The 23,221-nt window shown below is 39.0% G+C and overlaps 1 protein-coding gene across 1 annotated transcript; it reads left to right on the top strand.

The window, feature by feature from the left end:
* The first annotated feature begins 8,122 nt into the window (after positions 1-8,122).
* Positions 8,123-22,611, top strand: smad7 (SMAD family member 7). Its single transcript, XM_039661059.2, has 4 exons — positions 8,123-9,190; positions 10,164-10,217; positions 13,908-13,979; positions 21,722-22,611. Exons 1-4 carry the CDS (start codon positions 8,728-8,730, stop codon positions 22,258-22,260), a joined length of 1,128 nt encoding a protein of 375 aa, XP_039516993.2. The 5' UTR covers positions 8,123-8,727; the 3' UTR covers positions 22,261-22,611.
* Positions 22,612-23,221: the final 610 nt, after the last annotated feature.

Genomic DNA, 23,221 nt, shown 5'->3' with positions numbered 1-23,221 from the left:
CATGTGATTCATAGGAGATTTTGAAGAGTGTTTTAAAGTGTCTTCGGAGAAAACGAAAGTAAAAGAACCTCGGTCACTCTTGTCTTGTGTGCTTTCCATTACAGAATAAATGAATCATGAAAGGCAAAAATGCCTGTGAATGAAATGCCATCGGTTGCTGAAATGTTTTCCAAGATGCTTCATCCACACATGTCAGTATAATCCTGTACGGAACGGGTCAGTGCAATATGAACAAAACTTTGCTTGATTCAAAGTAATAGATTTTAGTGATTTTTTTGAATAGCTTTCATGCGGTGACTTATGAACTAGCTGCTTGTGAAGGTAAAAAGTCTGCAAAGTTTTAAATATCAAAGTTCATGACAAATAAAGTGAATGTCTCCTGAAAGAATCGATTCCGAACTGCTGAAATGAATCGTCAGTAATTCCAGTCTCACCCCCTGTTACGTATCTATGTAACAATGTTACAAATGTGCATTATGTCAAGTCACATTTATTTATAAAGCACTTTTTACAATACAGTATACTTTGACCTTCAAACACTGGAAGAATTTGGTTCATGTTGTTCATGCTTTTTCAGTGCGGCAAATCCACTTTGATACACTTCAAAAAATTTGCTTCATATATCAATATTTCGTGAAGATACTGGACAAAGAGTGTTTTTGACACCATGCAAGTAAATTTTTTCATCGTAGGTTTTTTTCGGTTCTGATTTGGGTATATACGTTTCCAAATCGAGCTTTATATTGCCTCAATCAACTGTCTTGTTGGCTCAAACATAGCACCGTTTTGAAACATGTCAGCAATTCCTAGCAGCTGTTTGCTAGGCTTAAAATATGTAATACTTATTTAATATGTAATAAAATTGTGAGCGTTTTAAAACAACTACCAGTATGTTTATTTGTTTTTATAAATACTCTAAGTCTAGTCTAATCTAAAATGACAGTGAATGATTATAAAAGTCTCGTTTTGTTTTTTTCATTCTAAGTGGCCGTTGCCGTTAAAGCGAGTGGTTTAAGAGATAAAGGCTGACAGGTTTGGCCATGTGGGTTGTGTTGTTCTGCAGGAATGCACAGGAAGACGCCGTTTACTGTAATTACAGCTCGCAGAGAAAGAAAATTTCCATCAGTAACACTGTGTGTTTGTCAAAGCACAGCATTCATACAGTACAGTGTCCGGAGGAGTGTTGTTCAGTTACACCGCATCTCCATAGTCCACTTAAGACATTCTTTTAACTATGAGTAACTTTGCAACTACATGTCGACTAACTCTCATTAGACTATTACTACTAGACTGTTCCGGTTGGAATATGTTGAAATAGTTACTAATAGTCAGTTGAATGTCTAAATAATATGTTAAAGGTTCACATGTCTTGGTATTTCACCACAGTATGCCTTTATTTTGTTCAGTAGTTCACTTTCCTGATCATTTACTCACCGCCACCCATGTTCCTGTCTTTCATTCTTCAGTCGGACAGAAATTAATGTTTTTGAGGAAAACATTTCAATGGGGTCCAATGGGTTTGAAGGTCATTTCTGTTTCAATTCAACCTCAAAGGATCCCAGCCGACGAATGAAAGTCTTATCGAAACCATCGGCCGTTACAAACGGTGAACTTATCCTTTAACTCCACAAACAACACCCATTATTACTGCTAAATGCAAACATCTGATTGTTTATAGTTGTGTTTTTGTGATTTTATGTCATTTGGTTTAATAGCTCACAGTGAGTGTTCCTCTAATTCCCTTGAGAAATGGCAGATGGGCGCTTTTCTTGATACCTGTGAGGTCAGTTCCTGCTGTGTGTTTCAGGTTCAGATGAAGGAGCAGACGCTGGCCGTCATCGCAGTCACAGTGCCCTGCATGTTGTGTTTTGTGTTACATCTGCAAAGATCCTTCAGAACAACAGTAACATCACAGAGAGTGAGTAAATACTGGCCCTGTCCCAGTTGGAGCCCTCGCGACTCCACACACTCATGAAGTAATGCCGCTTTTACTGTCTATTGGGCAAAAGTGTGTACAGTATCTAGGGCTCATATGAGCGCTCACGAACACCACCTGTTTTATTTTCACAGGCTCTTATTATTTAGAAATTTCATATTTTTGTTTTAAAGAGTATGTGATGTCTGCCGCCGTGTTATTTTAATATTGTTTATATGATATTATATTTTTTACTTCGAAATATATATACAAGTAATGAGAAAGATTATTAACCCTCAATCGGGTCATCGACTTTTACTTAATAAAAAAAAAGGTTTTCTTTCGATTTTGTGACTTTTCATACATTTATCTATCTAAACACACACACACAAAACTGGGCTTGATTGGGTTGTTCTGAAGGTGTGTAAAAAAACTGTTTACACTTCTGGTCTTCGGGGTCAATATGACCCCACATTGAAATGAATGGGAAATGTGAAAAAAAAAGCTAAATATATTTTCTTCATGTGTCAAAAAATAAAAATCTGGCATAAATCTGAATTTTTTTACACAGAAATGAAGGCCTAATACTAGAGCATAAATGCAATGTATCATAAAATAAATAATATCTCATATGCTAATGCTAAAGCTAATGGTGTAGGTGAGGAATTGTGTGGTTTATGGATACGAAAGTACTTTATATCTCCAAAAACACAGCATTAATGAATAAATGAGAAGTAAACAAAAAAAATGATATATTATTTGTATGATTAAAAATTTATATTTTTTGTACAATTACTCAATCAATTGTTGGGTTGGGTCAGGAAACGAAGACCATTTGAAGGTTAATTTTATTTTTTTGAAATCTATTTTTTTTTTTAATAACAACCCTGGTCTGCTATCCCAGATAATTTTTTGCTTTTTTATAATTTTATTGTATTTTCAGATATACGTTTCATAATCAGTTTTTCATTTATTTCAGTTAGTTCAAAAATTGCATCTAATTTTTATAGATTTTTTCAATCAAAAAAGTTATTTTTTTTTATATTTAATGTTTAATATGTATCTTGCATTGCATCTGTTTTAATTTATGTCTTTTTTTACATTAGCATATTTATCAAAAAAAAAAATCAAAGATTAAAAAAAAAAAACAATTTTTATTTGTTATTTAAGAATTACAACACTATAGTCTGCCGTCCCAGATAATTTTATTGCTATTTTCTTTCATTTTCAGTTCTATGTTTGGTAATCGGTGCACAAATGTCTGGGTATTTCCCGGCACATGCGGCAGAGACAGCAGACAGCAGGTCAGATGTCTGGGTCATCATCACTCTCCAGATCCCGCCCACTCCACCGAGTCCCTGTGACAACTGTCATGCTACTGGCAGCAGCAATGCTGTTAAAGGTACATCATTGCCTGATATATCCTGAGAGCGGAATATCACACAGACACCCCGCCTAGAATAATGTACAATTGCACGTGCACAACATATAAATCCAGTTGACGTCGTTTAGTAACTCAAAATCTCCGTTTTATCTTCCTGTTTTCCCTTCCTCCGCTGATACAGCACCTTTGTGTAAGTGTGAGGATCGCTGACCCTTCGGTGTCGTAAGCACTCGAGTGGACAACCCAAAGTTTTACAGAGCAATTCAATGTCATATAAGACTCGTAAAGCTGAGGTCTAGAGTTCAACTGACAGTCATAAAGCAGTTCAAGGGTTTTACAATAGCATCCATTGAGAGATGCAGGCATATGGCGTCCCATCTGGGGTGACGAGAGGGGGCTTGATTCTTTCACGGGAGACGGTTTGTGTCGAACTGCAGACAAGACACCTCCGACCGCGCGCACTTCCCTGCTGTTGAGTTTCCTTTCACGTTAACTGCGTGTCAGTCCGGCCATCAAGCCTCTTTACTGTTTGGTAAATGATTTTTCTGCTCTCATTCCATCCGTTTGGCTGTAAGTTGAGTATATAGCCTCTGTTCTGTGGGTATAGGGGTCCTGTCGGCCCTTATAGAGACTCCATTAGCCGTGTTTTCGTGCAGCTTGTGTTGTTCTGAAGCTTCTATACGGCTGGGTAATTATATGAGGTAATTACATACAATCTCAGAGACTGAACACATGAAAGTGTGGCTGGGATTTTGAAGAAACATGCCGGCGTTTACACTGATAGAGCTGAAGACCAGCACTGACCACTGTTATTTATATACTGTCTGATATATTATTTATTCAGATTTTATTTAGTTATTTTTCAGTGTTTTTTAGTTTTATTTAAAGCTGTAGGCAATTATTTTATCCCTTAAAGGAGTAGTTCACTTTAAAAAAAACTTTTGCTGATAATTTACCCAAGATGTCCACGTCTTTCTTTCTTCAGTCAAAAAGAAATTAAGGTTTTTGATGAAAACATTCCAGGATTTTTCTCTATATAATGGACTTCATTGGGAACCAAACGGTTCAAGGTCCAAATGAGAGTTTCAGTGCAGTTTCAAAGGGCTTTAAACGACACCAGACGATGAATAAGGGTGTTATCTAGTGAAACGATCGCTCATTTAAAAAGTAAATAAAAAAGTTTAAGTTTTATATGCACAAATGGTCGCCTTGCTCTGTTCTGTGATGAGCGTTTGTGACTTTCCTGTTCGAACTTGTCCATCAAAATAAACAAATCTTTTTTCGAGTCTTGACTCGAAAGGTCCTTGATAAGTCCCTTATTCATCGTCTGGAATCGTTTAAAGCCCTTCGAACATTTTGCACTGAAACTGTCTTTTGGACCTTGAACCATTTGGTTCCCATTGAAGTGCATTATATGGAGAAAATCCTGGAATGTTTTCATCAAAAACCTTAATTTCTTTTCGACTGAAGAAAGAAAGACGTGGACATCTTGGATGACATGGGGGTGAGTAAATTATCAGCAAAAGTTTTAAAGTTTAAAAAGTGAACTACTCCTTTAAAACTCATCTTTAATCACTGAAATTACATATTTAAACATTTTTTTCCTTGAAATTTTTTTGTAATGCGTTAAAATAGCTTGCATGTAACTCTACACCCTTGCCTCATTTATTATACGAGGTTTGATGAATATGCAAATGAGCCCCGCCTCCACTCACTCACTCAGGTCAGAGATCCACTCGTTGATGATCACACGTTGACCTGATTGGTTACAAGGTAGTTTGTGACGTCAGAAACACCAGCGATTTCAAACCGTGTTTTTGAGACGTTTCACTGCAGTTTTAAGGAGAAAATATTCAGCTATGCTGTCGACTTATGAATTTACACACGGTTTGTCTTAAAACATATTATAAACACCACACAGACATAAAAAACATATTAAAACTTAATTTTCACCACAGCAGAACTAATAATAATAACACTGGTTCTGCCCATGTCTGGTAAACAGCAGATCGTACATGCTGATTGGAGGAAGAGATAGATAGATAGATAGATAGATAGATAGATAGATAGATAGATAGATAGATAGATAGATAGATAGATAGATAGATAGATAGATAGATAGATAGATAGATAGATAGATAGATAGATAGATAGATAGATAGATAGATAGATAGATAGATAGATAGATAGATAGATAGACAGGTAGATAGATAGACAGGTAGATAGGTAGATAGGTAGACAGGTAGATAGGTAGATAGGTAGATAGGTAGATGAATAGATGGATATATAGATAGAATAAATAGATAGATGGATGGATGGATGGATGGATGGAGAGACAGACAGTCTGCATTCTCTGTCTCTGTCTGCTTTGGTTCTGCTCTCGGCATGACCTTTGACCTCATCAATAGGGTCAGCTTCCTGTGGTCTGTTGTTTGTGCTTCTGGCAGTCGATTGATCAGCTTCAGTGTGAAAAGGCAGGAATTCTCTGAAATGCACAGAGCCAGACGTTTGTTCAGATGTCCAGTAGAACGAGTCTAATTAAAAGAGCTTGACCCAATGCGAACACACGCTAGAACTGCAGAACATTCAGTTCATACGCGTTAAGATTTCCTCTTCTTATGAACGTGTTTTTACTCTCCAGAAAGATGGATCAGAATATGAGGGCATAAACAGCAGCTCATTTACTGACCTGAGATCTGAGTTTCTCCAGGGTTTGATGTTTCCCAAACTAAAACATAACCGACATAGGGCTTTTGTTAGACGACATTTGAACTAAATAAAAATAAAAAAGAGAATAAATACATCAAGAATTCATGATAAATTAAGGAAATAAACAAGTAGAAAAATAAACTAATAATTTAAATTATATATTTAAATAAGAATGTGAATTAATTAAGAATGAAAAGGATATAATAAATAATTATTTATAATAATAAACATTATTTATTTACATATATTTAGAAAAGTCCTAAAATCAATACACACAGGAAAAAATGTGTTAATTAACAAAATAATTGTATTATATTATTATTCAAATTATAACTATTTAAATAAACTAAACAACTACATGTTTTGTTAAATTATTTAAAAGAAAGAATGAATGAATGAATCTCAGTCTCAATTTATTTCCAAAGTGAAAAAAAAGACTAGTGTTCTTTTTGAGTGAATGGATGACAGCAGCAGATCTTCATGAGCTGATTTCAGAGCTCGCGGCGCCATCATTATCTCTCTCTCTCTCCCTGGAATGACGTGCTAGTGAAGTCTGGAGCAGTTTTTATTAAGTCATTGTGTCGCCTATTTTATTTGTTAAATCATTACTGCATCTGCGGAATGTTCAGCTATACTGACGTCACAGCAGCATCATTAAAGTGCTCGTCGAGGCCACGCAGATCCGCGCGCCATTGATTGCGTCACCCACGCGGCCAGAACGCCGGTGTCCGCGCGCAGCCCGTCTGTCATCCTGTAGTCGCCTGGCGCGCGCCATTGTGTCCTTCATTGATCAGAGGGCGTGACCGCAACAACTACACAGACAAAAAAAATCCCGCGAAATTGTTTAGTGTTTGAAACGAACGTCCAGTTAATGACGGAGAACATGAATGAGATTGAAGCGCCCCGGTGTGAGAACAGTGACGCACTGATGCCGCAAAACTCACCGCACACACTCAAATATAGCTTTACCATCACTAACGTGTTTGTGTTTGAGAGAGAGAGAGAGAGAGAGAGAGAGAGAGTGTGTGTGTGTTTGAGAGAGAGAGAGAGAGAGAGAGAGAGAGAGAGAGAGAGAGAGAGTAGCCTTTTTGTGGGAGAGAGTCGAGAGTGTGTTGAGAGAAAGAGTGTGTGTTTGAGAGATTGTGTGTTTGTAAGAGATTGTGTGTGTGTGTGTGTGTGTGTGTGCGTGTGCGTGTGTGTGTGCGTGTTTGAGAGAGATTGTGTGTGTGCGTGTGTGTGCGTGTTTGAGAGAGAGAGAGTGTGTGTGTGATTGAAATAGTTGTGATATATTTCTCACCACTAGGCGGCAGCAGTTTATGTGTCCTCATTTACAGACACGAACATGTTCACCCATTCACAAACACAGCCAATATAATAATTATTAATAAATAATTATCTAATTATATATATATATAGGCCTATATATATGTGTGTGTGTGTGTATGTGTGTGTATTTTTATTTGTATTATTTAATAATAACAATTGTTAAATTAAAAAAATATTGCATCATTTAAAATATACAAATAAATATAGTATTAATAATAAGTATTGTTTTAATATTTTAACTATTTTATTCCAACTTCTAAATAATATATCACATTTATTATACAAATATGTATATAATGTATATATGCAGTACATTCGTATGCAGATTGCACAACTAAATAAATGTGTACCCATCTAAACATGATTGCATCATACGTATTTGTGTTTGTGTGTTTTCTCTGTGTGTGTCTGTGTGGTTCATTCTTAATCTGAATTTTACCTGTGCGTCTGGCGCCGTCGTGTGTGTGTGTGTGTGTGTGTGTGTGTGTGTGTGTGTGTGTGTGTGTTCCCTTGCCTCAAATTAGATGTCATTGCACTACAACACAAGCAGCAGAAACACAAGATTCTGATTTCATCTGTTACACTGTAACTTTATAAACTCTGCGTGTCTGTCTGATGCTACATGTTACTTTGTTTTATGTTTGCGCAACCCAATCACTTTTTCCTGCCTGTTCTTTTTTTTTTTTTTTTTTTTTTTTTTTTAAAGCGACAGGGTGTCTAGACAATCACGTGACCCTCGACGCGCCAATGAGAGACACGGAGAACACACACGCTGAGAGAGAGAGACACACACACACACACACACACACGGGCGTCTGATCTTCATCTCAGTCTCAGTCCTTCAGTTCTTCATCGACTCTCTCGCGTCTCGGACTCGGAAACTTGTGATCGTGGGATCATCTGAAGACGGATATGTTGTGGATATTTCGCGCGTTATAATATTTCACAGTTGCGAATCATCGTCGAGAGATTTCGCCTCGTCTGGGTCTGATGTGGATTTATATAGGCTTGGTGTCAGATTGATCCGAGCTGCAGATTTGATGTCAAACGAATCGCAAGAATATTCATCCCGAATATGAGATCCCGAGCGATCGCTGTGGATTAAGACCGAACTTCTTTAAGATTGAGATCTGAGATCGTTTCCAGCTGCCCAGACAGTCGTTTCAGCTTCTTTCTTTTCATTTCTTTTCTTTTTTTCTTTTTCTTTTTGGATTCTGTGTCGGTACGTCTGGTGAAATATTAAAGTCTGGCGTATGAAACAGATCGCGTGCGCTTCTCCTGCTCGCCGTTTCTCCGTCGTCTGCTCTGCGCCTGTGGATTCGGACCTCCGGATCTTCATGACTTGCGGACAAAATGGCCGTTTTGTAGCCGGGGAACCCTCTTGTCGTCCCGCATGTTCAGGACCAAACGATCGGGGCTCGTCCGGCGACTCTGGAGGAGCCGAGCGCCCGTGGAGGGGGACGGGGACGCCGGTACGCGCGGTGTCGGGACCCCGGGCTGCTGCCTCGGAAAACCGGGAGCCGGTAAGCCGAACCCCGGCACCGAGGCCGAACTGAAAGCGTTGACATACTCGATCCTGAAGAAGATCAAGGAGAAGCAGCTGGAGGTGCTCTTACAGGCGGTCGAGTCCCGGGGGGGTGCGCGGAGCCCCTGCCTCCTCCTCCCCGGGAAAGTGGACTCCAGGCTCGGGCAACAGTCGTACTCGCTCCCGCTGCTGCTCTATAAGGTGTTCCGGTGGCCGGACCTCCGGCATTCCTCGGAATTAAAGAGACTTTCGTGCTGTGAATCCTATGGGAAAATCAACCCGGAGCTCGTGTGCTGCAACCCGCATCATATGAGCAGACTGTGCGAGCTCGGTGAGAACATCTCTCCTGTTTCGCGTCTTGTTTTGATGAATAATGTGCTAAATCAGCGGGCTTTCGGTCATATATGTTCTTGAAAAACAAAGAGGGTTATTTTGGCTCTTCAGTGGAGAAGAAATATAGTGCTTATGTAGGACTATAATAACATGCATATGACTGTGAGGTTTTGTGCTACGTAATTACAGTTTATTTAGAATCAGTTTACAATAGAATTGAGTAGAATAGGATTTGGTTGTTGGAAATGTCTAAAATAGTGCTTATCCAGTACTATCTTAACACTCATAGTAGGTTTTTGTTTATATATATATATATATATATATTGTCTATATACAGTTATGTGGAAGAAGAGTAAAGAGAATAAACTATCTGCTTCGATATGTCTAATATTAATTTAATGCTATAAAAATACTCTTATAGTAAAACAATGAGACTCTGCGGTATAGTTCAGGCTTGTGTATAAAGATGAACCTTAATTTAAGAATCTAAGAAAAATATTTGACACCCTGTTTTTGTAATATTATTATCCACATTCATGTCATTCATTTTTCAGTAACTAGTCCTGTTTTTCACTTAACCAACAGTTTCATTCTTGGTATCAAGAATATTATAATTCTTATAATATTATAATTCATATTCTGATCATTATTATTCTTATCCAGTGAGGAATGTTATTTTAATGTGTATAAATGCAGCAGAGTTTTCAGCTGGACATCTAGTCTGTGGTTGTTCATGTGAAACCCGCCGGAGGCCCCAGTGTTCAGTGAAGTTAGTTTGCAGTGATCAGTGTGTGTGTGCGTGTGTGTGTGTGTGTGTGTGTGTGGAGTCTGGCGCCAGGCGGCCGTGTGTTTATCAGAGCTGTCCTGCCTCTAACCCTCAGCTCTACACAAACACTTTTCCCAGAGAATGCCAGGCCTTATCATCAGCCCACATCTCCACTCACGGCCTCTCTCTCTCTCTCTTTCTCCAGAATCCCCCCCACCCCCGTACTCAAGATATCCCACCGACTTTCTTAAACCACCTGGTAAGTTGAAGTTTCATCTTAAATTTAAGCAGATGTGGAGCCTTTCAAAAGTTTAGTTTGAGGTGAAAATCAGACATTTACGAAGATAATCTTTCCACAATCCCAATGACTTTCCGTTACACTTTATTTTAAGGTGTCCACAATTACACATCTAAGCACGGAGAAATATGAGTTAACTACATTTACTTACTAAAGGGTTAGGATAAGGTTTGTTGTAGCCGGGCCCGGGTTAGTTGCATGTAATTATGCGTAATTTATAGTTATTACGACATGTAACATGGACAGTAAAATAAAGTGTTACCTGATTTTCCTAAACCACCATGTAAGTTTCCTTTCAAATGTATGCATATGTGGAGTTTTTCAAAACTTTGGACATTGTTCTTACCGTGTAAATAACATGGTACATGATTATGACTCATTCACCAGTACTAGTTTGGTTGGCTGTTGAGACATGGTAATAATGTGGCATGTGAAGATGGTAAGATATAAGTATATCTACCATTGTACTGAATGCTTACCATGGTTCTAGTGCTCATTAGTAAAAGTTTATCAGGTTTTCTGGAGCATGTAAATACCACGCCGGTATATGAATATGCTAATGACTCAGTGTGTGATAGACACATTATGATGTTGGGAAACGTGGATCACATAGAGGAAAAGCTGAGAGCTGATTTATCTGCCGAATTAATCTGAGGTTTTGGGAGTGTCGCTTTGCGTCTTTCCTCTGAGCGTTCGCTTTCTCTCTCTCTACCCATAATGCCGTATGGCTCTCATAAGTATGTCCTGTATATTGGCTTCAGATAAGTGTGTTGTGTTTGGCAGCGCCCCGGATGAGGTTTCCTGCCGATCGCCCTCGTAAAGATCCTTCTCTATTCCTGCCAAAACTGCTCATGCCGCTGGAGTTAAACAGTATCACTTGCGCAGGACACACTTGAGAAACTCAGCTTCGAGTGCCTGTTTCAAAACCGTGTTTCTGCGACAAATTTTAGCCCGGATTCAGGCGCCTCAATGTTTATAGTACGAATAACAAAGATGATGTTCTGAGTGTGTGGGAACGACGGTACGCTGACTGACATTGGCTCACGCTCTTTGAGTCATTCTTCTTTTATGAATCAGTTTGGGGTTTCGGAGCGACTGAGAGAGAAAGCAAGAATGTGAACGAGAAAAGGCGCCGCGGTGGAGGACAGGAAAGCCAGTTTGGGGAGGACGTTTCCTGTGAGGACACACACACTTCCATTAGTTGCGTTGGGCTCTTGGACGAGAGACAGAGAACAATAGAAGACGGCTGGTTCCCTGCCACTGAAAGAGAGAGTGGCACTGAACGATGGGAGGAAGTTATTGGTGGCTTGTTGGACTGCGTCTGGTTGATAACGTCAGGATCTGACACACACACACGTCTCTGTCGCGGTGGTAACTGTCACACGTTCACACGCTGGTGACGAGGAGGTGTGACGAAACGGCCGTTGATGCAAGCGAATTTGCATGTCAATTGTTTTAAGCTCTTAATCACAGAGACACAAAAGAAGAAAAAGAAACACAAACATTCAGGGTGATTATGAATGACAAAGACAACAAAGTTTCGGCAAGAACTATGGAAATGTCGTTAGCTTAACGCCGATGTTTTTGTGTGGCCACGTCACGGGACCCGTTTAAGTGCGCTTTGAATCCGTGACCTCTGAAGGTGGTTTTAATGTCATTATTTTGTGAAACGAGAAGATCAGGAAGAGCTTCTGATGGACCGCAGAGCTTCTCCCATCAGAGCGTGTTTGAAGCTGTTGCTCGATCCCACAACTCTCTCTCTCTCTCTGCGGTCAGGTTCAGGTTTAGGTTTGACTGTGTCTCATTAGACTGACCACAGCTCAGGGAATGTGTCCAACTCCGAAAGTTGCTTCCGAGTCATTATCCTTACTGAAGTGCTGAATGATAACCATATTCATTTACTATGGATATATATCAATGGTACATTTCAAGAATACCAGGATGCCGCCATGTTCTCCCTCCCTATGGAGGATCCCTATTCCACTCATTGTGGAAATTAGGGTTCGCGTACCAACCCTGAAGTGATGAAATAGAATAAAAGGATGTATCAACGTTTATAGGCAAGACAAGTAGGTTGTTTGGGCATGGAATTGCATTTATACAAACGCACATAATATAGAATCAATTCTTAATGCGAACGCCATCGGCGTCTGTTAATAATAATTTACCGGTAATAAAAAATGATCATTTTCAAACCTAATATTAGCTGTAAAATAACATTATTCAAGGTCCGCTATAAAACCAAACCAATCTCTGTTACTTTAAATGATATTAAAGCTACACTGTGTAACTCTTAGTTTATTCTTAGCTAAAAACACTTAGTTTTTTCAAAAATATATGTGCTCATTAATGTATATTTACTTCGTTCTAGTAATAAAGTATTCTCGTGAGAGTATAATATGCCATTGAAAATACATACGGGTAAGGGGTTCTAATGTCGGTCGCCATGTTGCCCCTCCATCTTGAAAGTACATTAACCAAAGAGGGACATAGCCGTTAATTTAAGCTTCGCCTTTCGCGTTTACGTTTGAGTTAACACCCATGGACGAGGTCGAACTGGAAGCCATGTTAATCTTGGACTACACTGGCCACCGTAGGAGTTCAAACAAAATCGGAATTGAGAGGAACAGAAACTAATATTCACCGGATGGTCATATACCTTTTCGCCGCTAGATGAGGGTAAAAATCACACAGTGTAACTTTAAGTATATCTCCGTAAAGCTGCTTTGGAGCAATCTACATTGTTAAAAGCGCTATATAAATGAGGATGACTTGATGTGTTACATGCCTAAAAACCACAGTTACACAACGACATGTCTTATATGTCAGGGATTCCCTGGCCTTTTTTGTCAGTTGAACTGTGACCTTTGAAAATGTACTTTAATTCCCCCCGAGATTTGAAGTTAAAGTATGTTTATGCTTCTCTGTTGTCGGTTAAGGGTCACTTGAAGGTAAACAAATACAAATATTTCAAGTGTTTAACTTTAAATTTGATGAGAAGTCTTGTTAAATATAGCAATACAGGCTAATGCTAACGGTAGCTTGTGGTGTTCTTTTTAAAACCCAAACTACACGCGTGGGTTTTAAAAAACACCTCACAGATGAACATTAGCATTAGCCTATACTTTTAGCTATCGTTGTTAGCATAAACTGGGTGTTAGCTAAACTGCTACCAATCAGATCTATCTTTGTATTCAGCTTTCATTGTGAGTGACATACCTTCTCCTGTTGTTTGATCATAGTAACTTAAGGAAACTGAACATATGGAGACAATATTCCAGGCTCGTCTTATTAAAGGGTTAATGTGAAAACTGAAAAGTGTGTGTTTTCCTGTCTGCTCGCACCGCAATTAGAACATTTACTGTACAAAGTTCTCAAGGCCGCTGCTATTTCCTGACTAGCTCGTTGTGTTGGACTTGATGGAGTGTATCCTGCTAAACGCTGTATTCCCATTACTAACCACCGCTAGCTTTCCTGGCAAAGACTTTAAACTAAGAATCGCTTTATTTATTTTGCAAGACAGACAAGTATAAGGAATGGGAAACGAATGGCCGTTGGTTTCAAACTATTTTAGCCAAAATGAGGCCAATCTGTGTTTGTGCGGGTCTTTGATGCCTGTGATTGACAGCTGTCACTCTTGTTTCTCCACAGATTCTCCAGGTTCTGTGCCTGCTTCCACTGAAACTGGGGGAACGGCATATTCGGCCCCTATGGGGTTCTCAGGTGAGAGCTCATCCTTATCTGTGTCTTCTGTGCGGATGTGAGCTGAGTTTCTGCTTATATTGTTTACTATGTGCGAAAGTCAACATGAAGTATAAATTCATCATATTTACTTTCTTAATGCTCATTCCTGAAGTCTAGTGGATGATGTGATTGTTTACCGATCAAAATCCATCAAATCTGATCAGAAAATATCACAGAAGTGAAATGCAACATGCATGGTTATTTATTTTAGAATTATTTATAGTATTTATGAATTTATTATGATTTTGAATTATTTATAGTAGGTTTTTTTTGTACTCATTTTATTTAGTTTACATTTTTTAAGTTTAAGTGAATGTAAAATCATTTATTTCAGTTATTTGCCAAGGCAAAATTTCTAGTTTTCATTAAAAAAAAAAAAAAATTATTTCGTCTTTATTTTAATGAACAAAAGTTTAAGTTACATTGAACAACACTGGTTTCATGTTGACTTTAAAATGTAAACAAGGGTACAGTTTGTGTGTGTGTGTGATCTGCTCTTCTTTAGTAGGCCGATGTATTGTCACGTCCTTAGCTCTGAATCCACACAAACTGCAGTGGTTGTGTTTACGAGAGACCCTGAGAGAGCGAGAGGAGGATTAGTTTGGTCTAGGCCGGGTTTCTGACTACAGATGTTTCTCATTACAGCGACTTTAAAGAGTTTTTATGATGGTGTTTAATTCAGCGCTGGGCGGAGTGAGTGTGTGTGTGTGTGTGTGTGAAGGGTCTTTAGATGGGTTTTCAGATAAGAAGAGCAAAATGATGGAAGTTTTACATAAACACATGCTAAAGTACAGCACTCAGAGCGGTGTGCGTGCCATGAATGTGTATGTGTGTGAGCGGCTCCCTTTCTCTGGCCTCCAGTGTGAAGGTGCCCCGGCATTTGTTTTATGCTTCTTGTTTGTGTGTGTGTGTGGGATGAAAGACCGAGCGTTTCTGTCCCGAGCAAACACCTCCTCCCGACTGCATTAGATTTCTGACCGTGAGTCTGACTTTCGTTCATCCTCTCGCTGAGGTGTGTTTTTCCTGCTGGAATGAGTGAATGGAGCTCAGAGAGGGAAGGAGGGATGAGGGGGGAGGAAGAAAAGTTTCAGGCAGCGGAAGAAAAGCCCGACACACAGGAAACACACTCCCAATGAAAGCGTCTCTCTGACCTTCTAATTCACTCGCTCTGCCCTTTTCATCTGCTGCTTCAGGCATGAGACGGGTAGAGATCTGTGTGTGTGCGTGTGTGTACCTACTTAACTATATTTTGGAGTGACAGAAGTGACCAAAATTTCATTTGTAAATCTGGTTTAACAATATTAAAGGTTATTTAAGAATGTAAAAATGCAGAAAGTTTCTGTGATAGATAAGGGTTAGTGTAAGGGGAGGGAATATAGAGTGTGTACAGTATAAAAACGATTATGTATATGAAATTTCCCCATTTAAATACCTGAGTAAACGTGTGCGTGTGTGTGTTTAGGATTATTCATTGAGTGTCTGAGCATTGCTTGTCTGGGTTAGTCTGTTAATAGAGTTAACCTTAATATGACAACAATAGCAAATGAGTTAACAAGGTTTTCTGAACTCATTTGTTGGCATTAGTTGATGCATTATTAAACATCAACTGTATAATTTTATAGCATTTTTAAATCTTTGTTAATGTTAATAAAAATACGTAAAATTACAGTTAACTAATTAAGACAACCAACGTTTGTATTGGCATTAACATTACAGTGTTTATTTGTATGCTTTATTTCAATATTTGTTTATATTTAATTTATTGGCCAAGCCCAAAAAAAAAAAAAAAAAAATATATATATATATATATATATATATATATATATATTAGAGCTGTGAAATGATTAATCGCGATTAATCGCATCCAGAATAAAGGTTTGTGTTTACAAAATATATGTGTGTGTAGTGTGTATAATAATTATATTGTATATATAAATACACACACATGCATGCATATATTTAAGAAATATTTGCATGTATATACTTTATATATATTTATACAAAATTAATATTATACATAATATATATATATATAAATTCATATAAATATTTGATACATTAATTACACATTTTTCTTAAATATTTACAAGCATTTGTGTTTTTTTTTTAATATACAAAATAATTCTTCACACTACACACACATATATTATGTAAACACAAACTTTTATTTTGGATGTGATTAATCGTTTCACAGCCCTGAAATATATATATATATATATAACCAATTTTAAATGATTTTTATTTGCACCATCAAAAGTAGTTTTGCATCTTTTTATGTAAAATTATCCACATATTTTTGAGTAAATTTAGCTGAAAAGCTGAATTTATTTAAGGTGTGGATCTCTTCTAAACATCTGAAAATTAGATGAAAATGCAGAAGAAAATTAGTCTTGTGTAACACATTTGTTGTGCAATGTCCCTGTCAAATAAACAAATAATCTGCATAAAATCAGCCGTTAGCCACTATTTTCTCTTCACGCCGTCCGTCGTATGAATGTGGTTTCGGGAACGGGTAAAGTTGAGCGCGCAACTGATTTCCTCAGAGCGTCTTTGCTTCCGATCTGGACGAAAATGACCCTATTTTGTAAGTGTGTGTTGCACCTCACCCGCTTTAAGCTGTTCTTGAAACCAGATCCACAATCAGGCCTTTATAAAGGTCCCGTGAATGACTGCAGGGCCCTCGGCGTCCCTAATCCCCCCCTTTAGGGGCCTTGTTACCGTGACAACCTCCCGCCTCATTCCAGGGTTGTTTGGGTTAGCCGAGGAGGAAAGGGCAGCACAGGAAATGACATCATTCCTCGGAGGAAAAAGCCTTGAGTCTCGAGTCGGGCCTCCCGGGCGCCTCCGCCAAGCGGAAAGAAAACATTTGGGGAAAATGACACAAAGCAGTTCCTTGAGCGTCCAGAGCTGCTCCGTTTGACGGCATGTTTTGAACTGTGAAGGCTTTGTTGTACGTTTCGCTCGTTACCGACCGCTTCCTCAATCAAGCGGGACGTTCGGCTTAATTTGACATCGGCTCTTCGTGCTGGAAGACTTTTGTCACTCACACACACACACACGCCCTCAGGATCCAGACACCTCAGACACAAACATTTCCTTAAACCGCAATCTAATCACTTAACTAAACACACAGAGCGGCGGGACTCTTTCTCACGCACACACACGATCCGTTCATTCAGAAACTTTCGGCTCCGGTCTGACTGGAATTGAACAATTGAAATGCACATTATAATTATTTACCGTCCAAACAGGAAAGCACATCAACACTGGTGACTCCTCTCAACAGGCTCCACCAGTTCTGTAATAATATTTTAAAATGCTATATTATATGATATAATATAGTCGTGGCTTTTTATTGGTGGAGAGGCTTACGCCTCTGACCTTTGACCTCACAATCAACATGATTTCATAAATGGTTTCCTTTGCCCCGACACTCCCACAGCGAGTGTACAGTATACAACCTGTGCGTCATAAAATCTAAGAGGTCTGATCCACGTATTCGTGCACAATGGAGGACAACATGAAGTATTTCCTGTGCGTTGCAGGCTTTCCTGACTCTGTGTGTGTGTGTGTGTGTGTGTTATGTAATGGCTCTCCCCATCTAATTGCCAGTTTCCTTTATTGACTTCCAAACAAAGAAGCTGCCAAACATTTGTGTCCGTCCGTCTGTCCGTCTGCGTGTCTCTCGGTCGAGCGTGTGTGTGAGATTGTTGCTATAATACACACGCCCGAGGAAAAAGATAATATTTATAGAGCTGTAACTGACACACACACATCAGAGAAGCTGCCTCTGGGTTTGTTTGTTTAGTTGGAATTTTGCATGACGAATCCTAAACGTCTGCCAGTTGTGTTTGATCATTTTCTAGGGCCTGACACGAACTCTGCTCAAGTACGTGAACGCAAACACTGGTTCGACTAGTTACTTTACCACTAGAGGCGCTATAGAGTAAACGGCCTTCTTCCATAGTTATATAAATGTTATGTTATAAATATGAATTGTACGTTTACAGTTGTACTGCTTTGTTTGATATTTTAATACGTTATAATAATAATCATACAAATACCAAATTATTTGTTTCTTCGATGCTTTTTTACAGTGAATTTTTAATATATTTATCTAGTAATAATAATAGTTATAAGATTAATATTTATTTTTTATTCTTAAATGCTAAATTGTTTTATTTTACAATAAAACGTTACAATAGTAATGTTTCTTCTAATATTTATTGTAAATAAATTAATATATTAAGCAATATTATTATTTTTGTATAGTCATAGTCGTATAGGCATAATTTTGCTCCCGTGTTTGTGGCGTCTGAAGACAGAGTTGGCATAACCCATGTTGAATGTCACTGCGTGTTGCCGTCATCATTGGTTTAGCTTCAGAAGCGGCCCCTGACCTCTGACCCCTGACCTCACTCAACCCGCGTGCGCCGTCAAGAGAAGAGCGCTGACTGCTCGTAAAACAGTGAACCTCAACCAGACGAGAGCAGATCAATAAAAACACAGACTTCCCTCCAGTGTGTGTGTGTGTGTGGAGACAGACAGAAATAATCATTAACTTCTCCAGACTGCTGAGTGACTCGCGTCGGTGTGTGTGTGTGTGTGTGTGTGTGTGTGTGTGTGTGATTCCATTAGATGTCCAGACACCTCTGTGCTGTTTTGTGTTCGTTTCTTGTACAAAGTGACTGTTTAAAAAGCTGAGTCTCCTTAAATGGAAAAACTTTGCCCCGACATATGCCGAAAACACCAGTGTGTGTGTGTGTGTGTGTGAGAGAGAGAGCGCTCAGACCAAAGGGAGCCAGTGTGGACAGAGGAAGGATGGTTTGTTACCTGAGGCAGTAAAGCTCTAAATGGAGATTTGACTTCAGCTCAACCACAAACAAAGACCATGAGTGTGTGTGTGTGTGTGTGTGTGTGTGAAGAGTCTTTTTGTCTCCTCTAGGAGAGAGAGAAAGACAGAACAAAACTGCTTGGGGGATGGGGGAGAGAGAGAGAGAGAGGTTTATGGGTCCCTATAAAATCCGTTTTATTTTTTCCCAAATTAAACAAACAAATTAAATGTTTTCTGTTTTAATGTAATGTAACAATTAATTTACAATGAAACATTGCATTTTTATTTTTACCAAATAAAGTGCTGTACTTTAGAGTATAAATTAATGAATAAATGAAGTATGATAATAATCCTTAAAATAGTCATCAAAATCAAATAACAGTAATCTAAAGTGAGATTTTAGTAACAATAATTGTTATTATTGTCGCCTACTACTTTGAGAAGTAAATTTTACAGTGCTATAATATATTTGTATCATAATTTCTTCAATTTAAGGGACTACTTTTGATTTATTGATCTAAAATTTGCCCAATTCCTTGATATTCAGAAATGTCCATTATTATGACTGGATTCCATGATTCATTAGAAATCATAAGGCCCGTGTTGAGAGCGATTGGTTCTAATAGAGTTCAGGATGTCAAACGAACGCTCGAGGCTGCAGAAGACATGAGGTGTGTGTGTGTGTGTGTGTGTGTGTGTGTGTGTGTGTGTGTCATGTTGCACACTCTATTTCAGGACGCTCTCTGCGTCTGGCTGTCACCATGTCATTCGGGGTGACACTGTGGTCATCCAACCGACACTGAGACGCCACACACACACGGCAGTAAATTCACACACCTCCATTCACACACACACACACACACACGTACCTGTGCAGTTGTGTCTCTATTTGATTAAACACATTGAACACATCTGAACACACACACACTTAGAGGTCTGTTCGATATATGATTTGCGTTCGTGTGTGTTACTTAGGTTTGCTTGCTGTATATGATGTCGTCAAAGAGACTAGTCAACTATCCAGACTAAAATAGCCTCAGTCTGACACATAGCAAGCATGTTATTGGTGTGATACTGCATAGTGGCGTCAGTAAGATTTTTACAAATATTTCTGAAAGAGTCTTTTATGCTCACCTAAAAAAATAGTAAAAAAACAGCAATATTGTGAAATATTATTACAATATAAAATAACTGTTTTCGATTTGAATATATTGTAAAATGTAATTTAGTATACTATAGTTTATTAATTTCAGTAATCACTACACCATGGTAATGCCACGGTATATTTAAAGGGATACTCCTCTAGGCTCATTTTACAACTCCCCTAGAGTTAATAGTTGAGTTTTACCGTTTTTCGAATCCATTCAGCCGATTTTCGGATATCTAGAAGAATATCAGTAACCAGACAGTTTCTGGTCTCATTGACTTCCATTGAATTCCATATTATATATTTTTTCCTACTATGGAAGTCAATGAGACTAGAAACTGTCTTGTTACTGATATTCTTCTAAATATCCGAAATTTGTCTGAATGGATTCGAAAACGGTAAAACTCAACTGTTTAACTCTAGGGGAGTTGTAAAATGAGCCTATTTCCAAAAAAAAAGTGGAGTATCCCTTTAAGGCATATCCATTTTTCATGGTGCAAAAGTACCGTAGTCAAGTAATACTATGTTATTTTGATATATACCACGATACTGTTTGATTACTGTATTCATATACCATGCTACCTAAATGGCACTGTAAGCTCTTCGAAGTGTATAATTGGTATTCCCTTGGTAACATATCCAAACATGCATGTTTGTAAGGGTTGTAATGAAGGCTCTACCTAGTCTAGTCATCAAGTTAGTCTGGGCTGGTGCGTAATTAACTACACTGCTAAATTACGGCCTACTCACCCCATCTGAGATTAAAGAGAGACTGTAGACAGACAAATAGTCCGGATGACTCAAGAACTGACCTCTTTAACATGGTGTGCTACTAACCAGATGTCAGCTCAGATTTCTCTCTCTTCGCTGGAAGCATTCACATTGCACCAAGAATCAAAATGTGATGTTTAATGTTTAATAAACGGGGAAGGAAATGGACCAATGAGATTTCCTGTAGGCGTGGCTAAGTCCTCATTGCTTTATTACATCACATATTGGTTGGCGAGGGCGAGCACGATTGCAGATTTATTGTCGCATTGACGTCAGAACATTGTTCGAGTTGGCGTTCGGGACAGAGGCGGCCCAGACGAATGATAAGCAACACTGCTAATGTAAACAAGCGCTGGAGGCCAGTGGCGCTGCTCCGCGCGGGGCGGCAGATTCCTCACATTCCCACAACTGAAATTAAGGATGCAAGATATGTTTGGCAGAGCTTAGGACAGTTTTCCTGGATAGAAGGCAATGCATGCGATGTTGTGTGAATGTGTGTGTGTGTGTACCTTTTTGTACTAGTTCCCCGTGTAATCTAGTCATTCTGCTCTCTTCTTTTCATCCTCGACAACACTTTTACTCCGTTGAAAAGTCTGTTTCTGATGGGTTTACTATTCTAAGTTGGTCATAATCTAGTCTAGATGGGTAATCAGTTGACCTACCCACTACTGGTCTTGGTTTCAGGCTGGTAGACCATCTTGGATCAGCATCTACCAGTTTGACCACTTTAATCTAGTAATTTTGCGGTTTTTAAGCAGGGATTCAATGAATGAAGTTAAATTGGCGTAATTATAACCATTTTCTGATGGTTCTTTCTAGTCCAAATTGGTCATAATCTAGTTTAGATGGTTGGCTTATCCACTGGTGGTCTTGGTTTCAGCCTGGTAGTTTTTCCAGCAGGGATTCAATGATGTTCATGAAGTTAAATTGGCATGATTAATAACCGTGTCCTCCTTTGTCTCTCCACAGATTCCCTGGCTCTTCAAGAGCGTGGAGAACAGCCTCACTGGTGTGTGGTGGCGTACTGGGAGGAAAAGACCCGCGTCGGGCGCCTCTACTCCGTCCAGGAGCCGTCTCTGGACATCTTCTATGACCTACCTCAGGGCACGGGCTTTTGCTTGGGCCAGCTCGCCTCCGAAAACAAGAGTCAACTGGTGCAAATGGTTCGGGCCAAGATCGGCTACGGCATCCAGCTCAGCCGCGAACCCGACGGCGTGTGGGTGTATAACCGGAGTTGCTACCCCATATTCATCAAGTCAGCCACACTGGACAACCCCGACTCGCGGACGCTGCTGGTGCATAAAGTATTCCCCGGGTTTTCCATCAAGGCTTTCGACTTTGAGAAGGCAGGGAGCCTGCAACGGCCCAACGACCACGAGTTTAGCCAGCAGCCGAGGACGGGTTTCACCGTCCAGATCAGTTTCGTGAAGGGCTGGGGACAGTGTTACACCAGACAGTTCATCAGCAGCTGCCCCTGCTGGCTGGAGGTCATATTTAATAACCGGTAACAGCAAGCCCCACCCCCCCATTCCTTCATCGCTATGGAGACGGACTAGCCCTTACCTTTTATGGACTATGTTGTTTTGTTTCTGCGAAAAAGCGGACGATGTTTTGAGAGAAATGGAAAACGAAAACTCACTTTGACTTTAATAAATGACTAAGATTTAATTAAGTGAAATAAAAGCTAAAATGTATTTTATGTTAAATATAAATATATTATTACCTGTAAATACGAAGTTTTATATGCATTGTTATTTATGTTTTGTGCAATGTGTTGATGAGATGAAAAAGAGATGCACTTTGCTTAATATAAATGCAAACAAAGAAATGCCAAAATAAAAGAAAAAATATCGAATATATCTCTGAATTTGTGTGTTTCGCTAATATCAAAGTTGTTTTCTTGCCCTGCTTTAAACCTAATTGACCCACGAATTAAGACACTTTTGCAGCCATAGGCCTTTGTGTAAAACAAATTCTATTCTGTTTATTTAGATTTTATTAGGCTTGGCTCTAAAAGTTGAATTTTTTTATATTTAAAATGTTTTATTTGAAATATTTTGCTGAAAATTCTACTAAAAAAACAGTACGCGTCTTTGAAAATCATTGAAAATACATTATCTTATTTAGATAAACTGATTCAGAATCACATTTTCTTTCCATCTACGCCAAGTTTCAATATTTGAATACGTGAACGAATTTCTGTGAGTAAATTCCCTCAGTGTAAGTGGAACGGCCCCTGTGCCAGGAACAGCAGGTCTCTGGGGGAGGGTGCCGTCTACGGGCCGTCTAGACGAGCGAGCGAGTGTGCGCCACACCTCCTGATATGGACGTCTGCTGGGGGGATTACAGCGTAAGCCTTCTCTGACCCTACCGGCCCTGACAGTCCTACATTCACCAGCCCCAGATTCACATAAACACCTCAGACTGACAGAAGTAGAGGATTTCATGATCAAAACAGAAACGTAAAAA

The sequence above is a fragment of the Pimephales promelas genome, chromosome 19, assembly GCF_988280905.1.
Source record: "Pimephales promelas chromosome 19, fPimPro1.hap1.1, whole genome shotgun sequence".
Taxonomy (NCBI): domain Eukaryota; kingdom Metazoa; phylum Chordata; class Actinopteri; order Cypriniformes; family Leuciscidae; genus Pimephales; species Pimephales promelas.
The sequence above is the reverse complement of the archived record's forward strand: the minus strand, read 5'-3'. Positions and strand labels throughout refer to the sequence as shown.

Excerpts from the sequence above, each read along its gene's own strand:
- smad7 (XM_039661059.2), top strand. The coding sequence starts at position 8,728 with ATGTTCAGGACCAAACGATCGGGGCTCGTCCGGCGACTCTGGAGGAGC. Across the intron at positions 10,218-13,907 it reads CGACTTTCTTAAACCACCTG|ATTCTCCAGGTTCTGTGCCT; the intron begins GTAAGTTGAAGT and ends GTTTCTCCACAG. Across the intron at positions 13,980-21,721 it reads GGCCCCTATGGGGTTCTCAG|ATTCCCTGGCTCTTCAAGAG; the intron begins GTGAGAGCTCAT and ends GTCTCTCCACAG.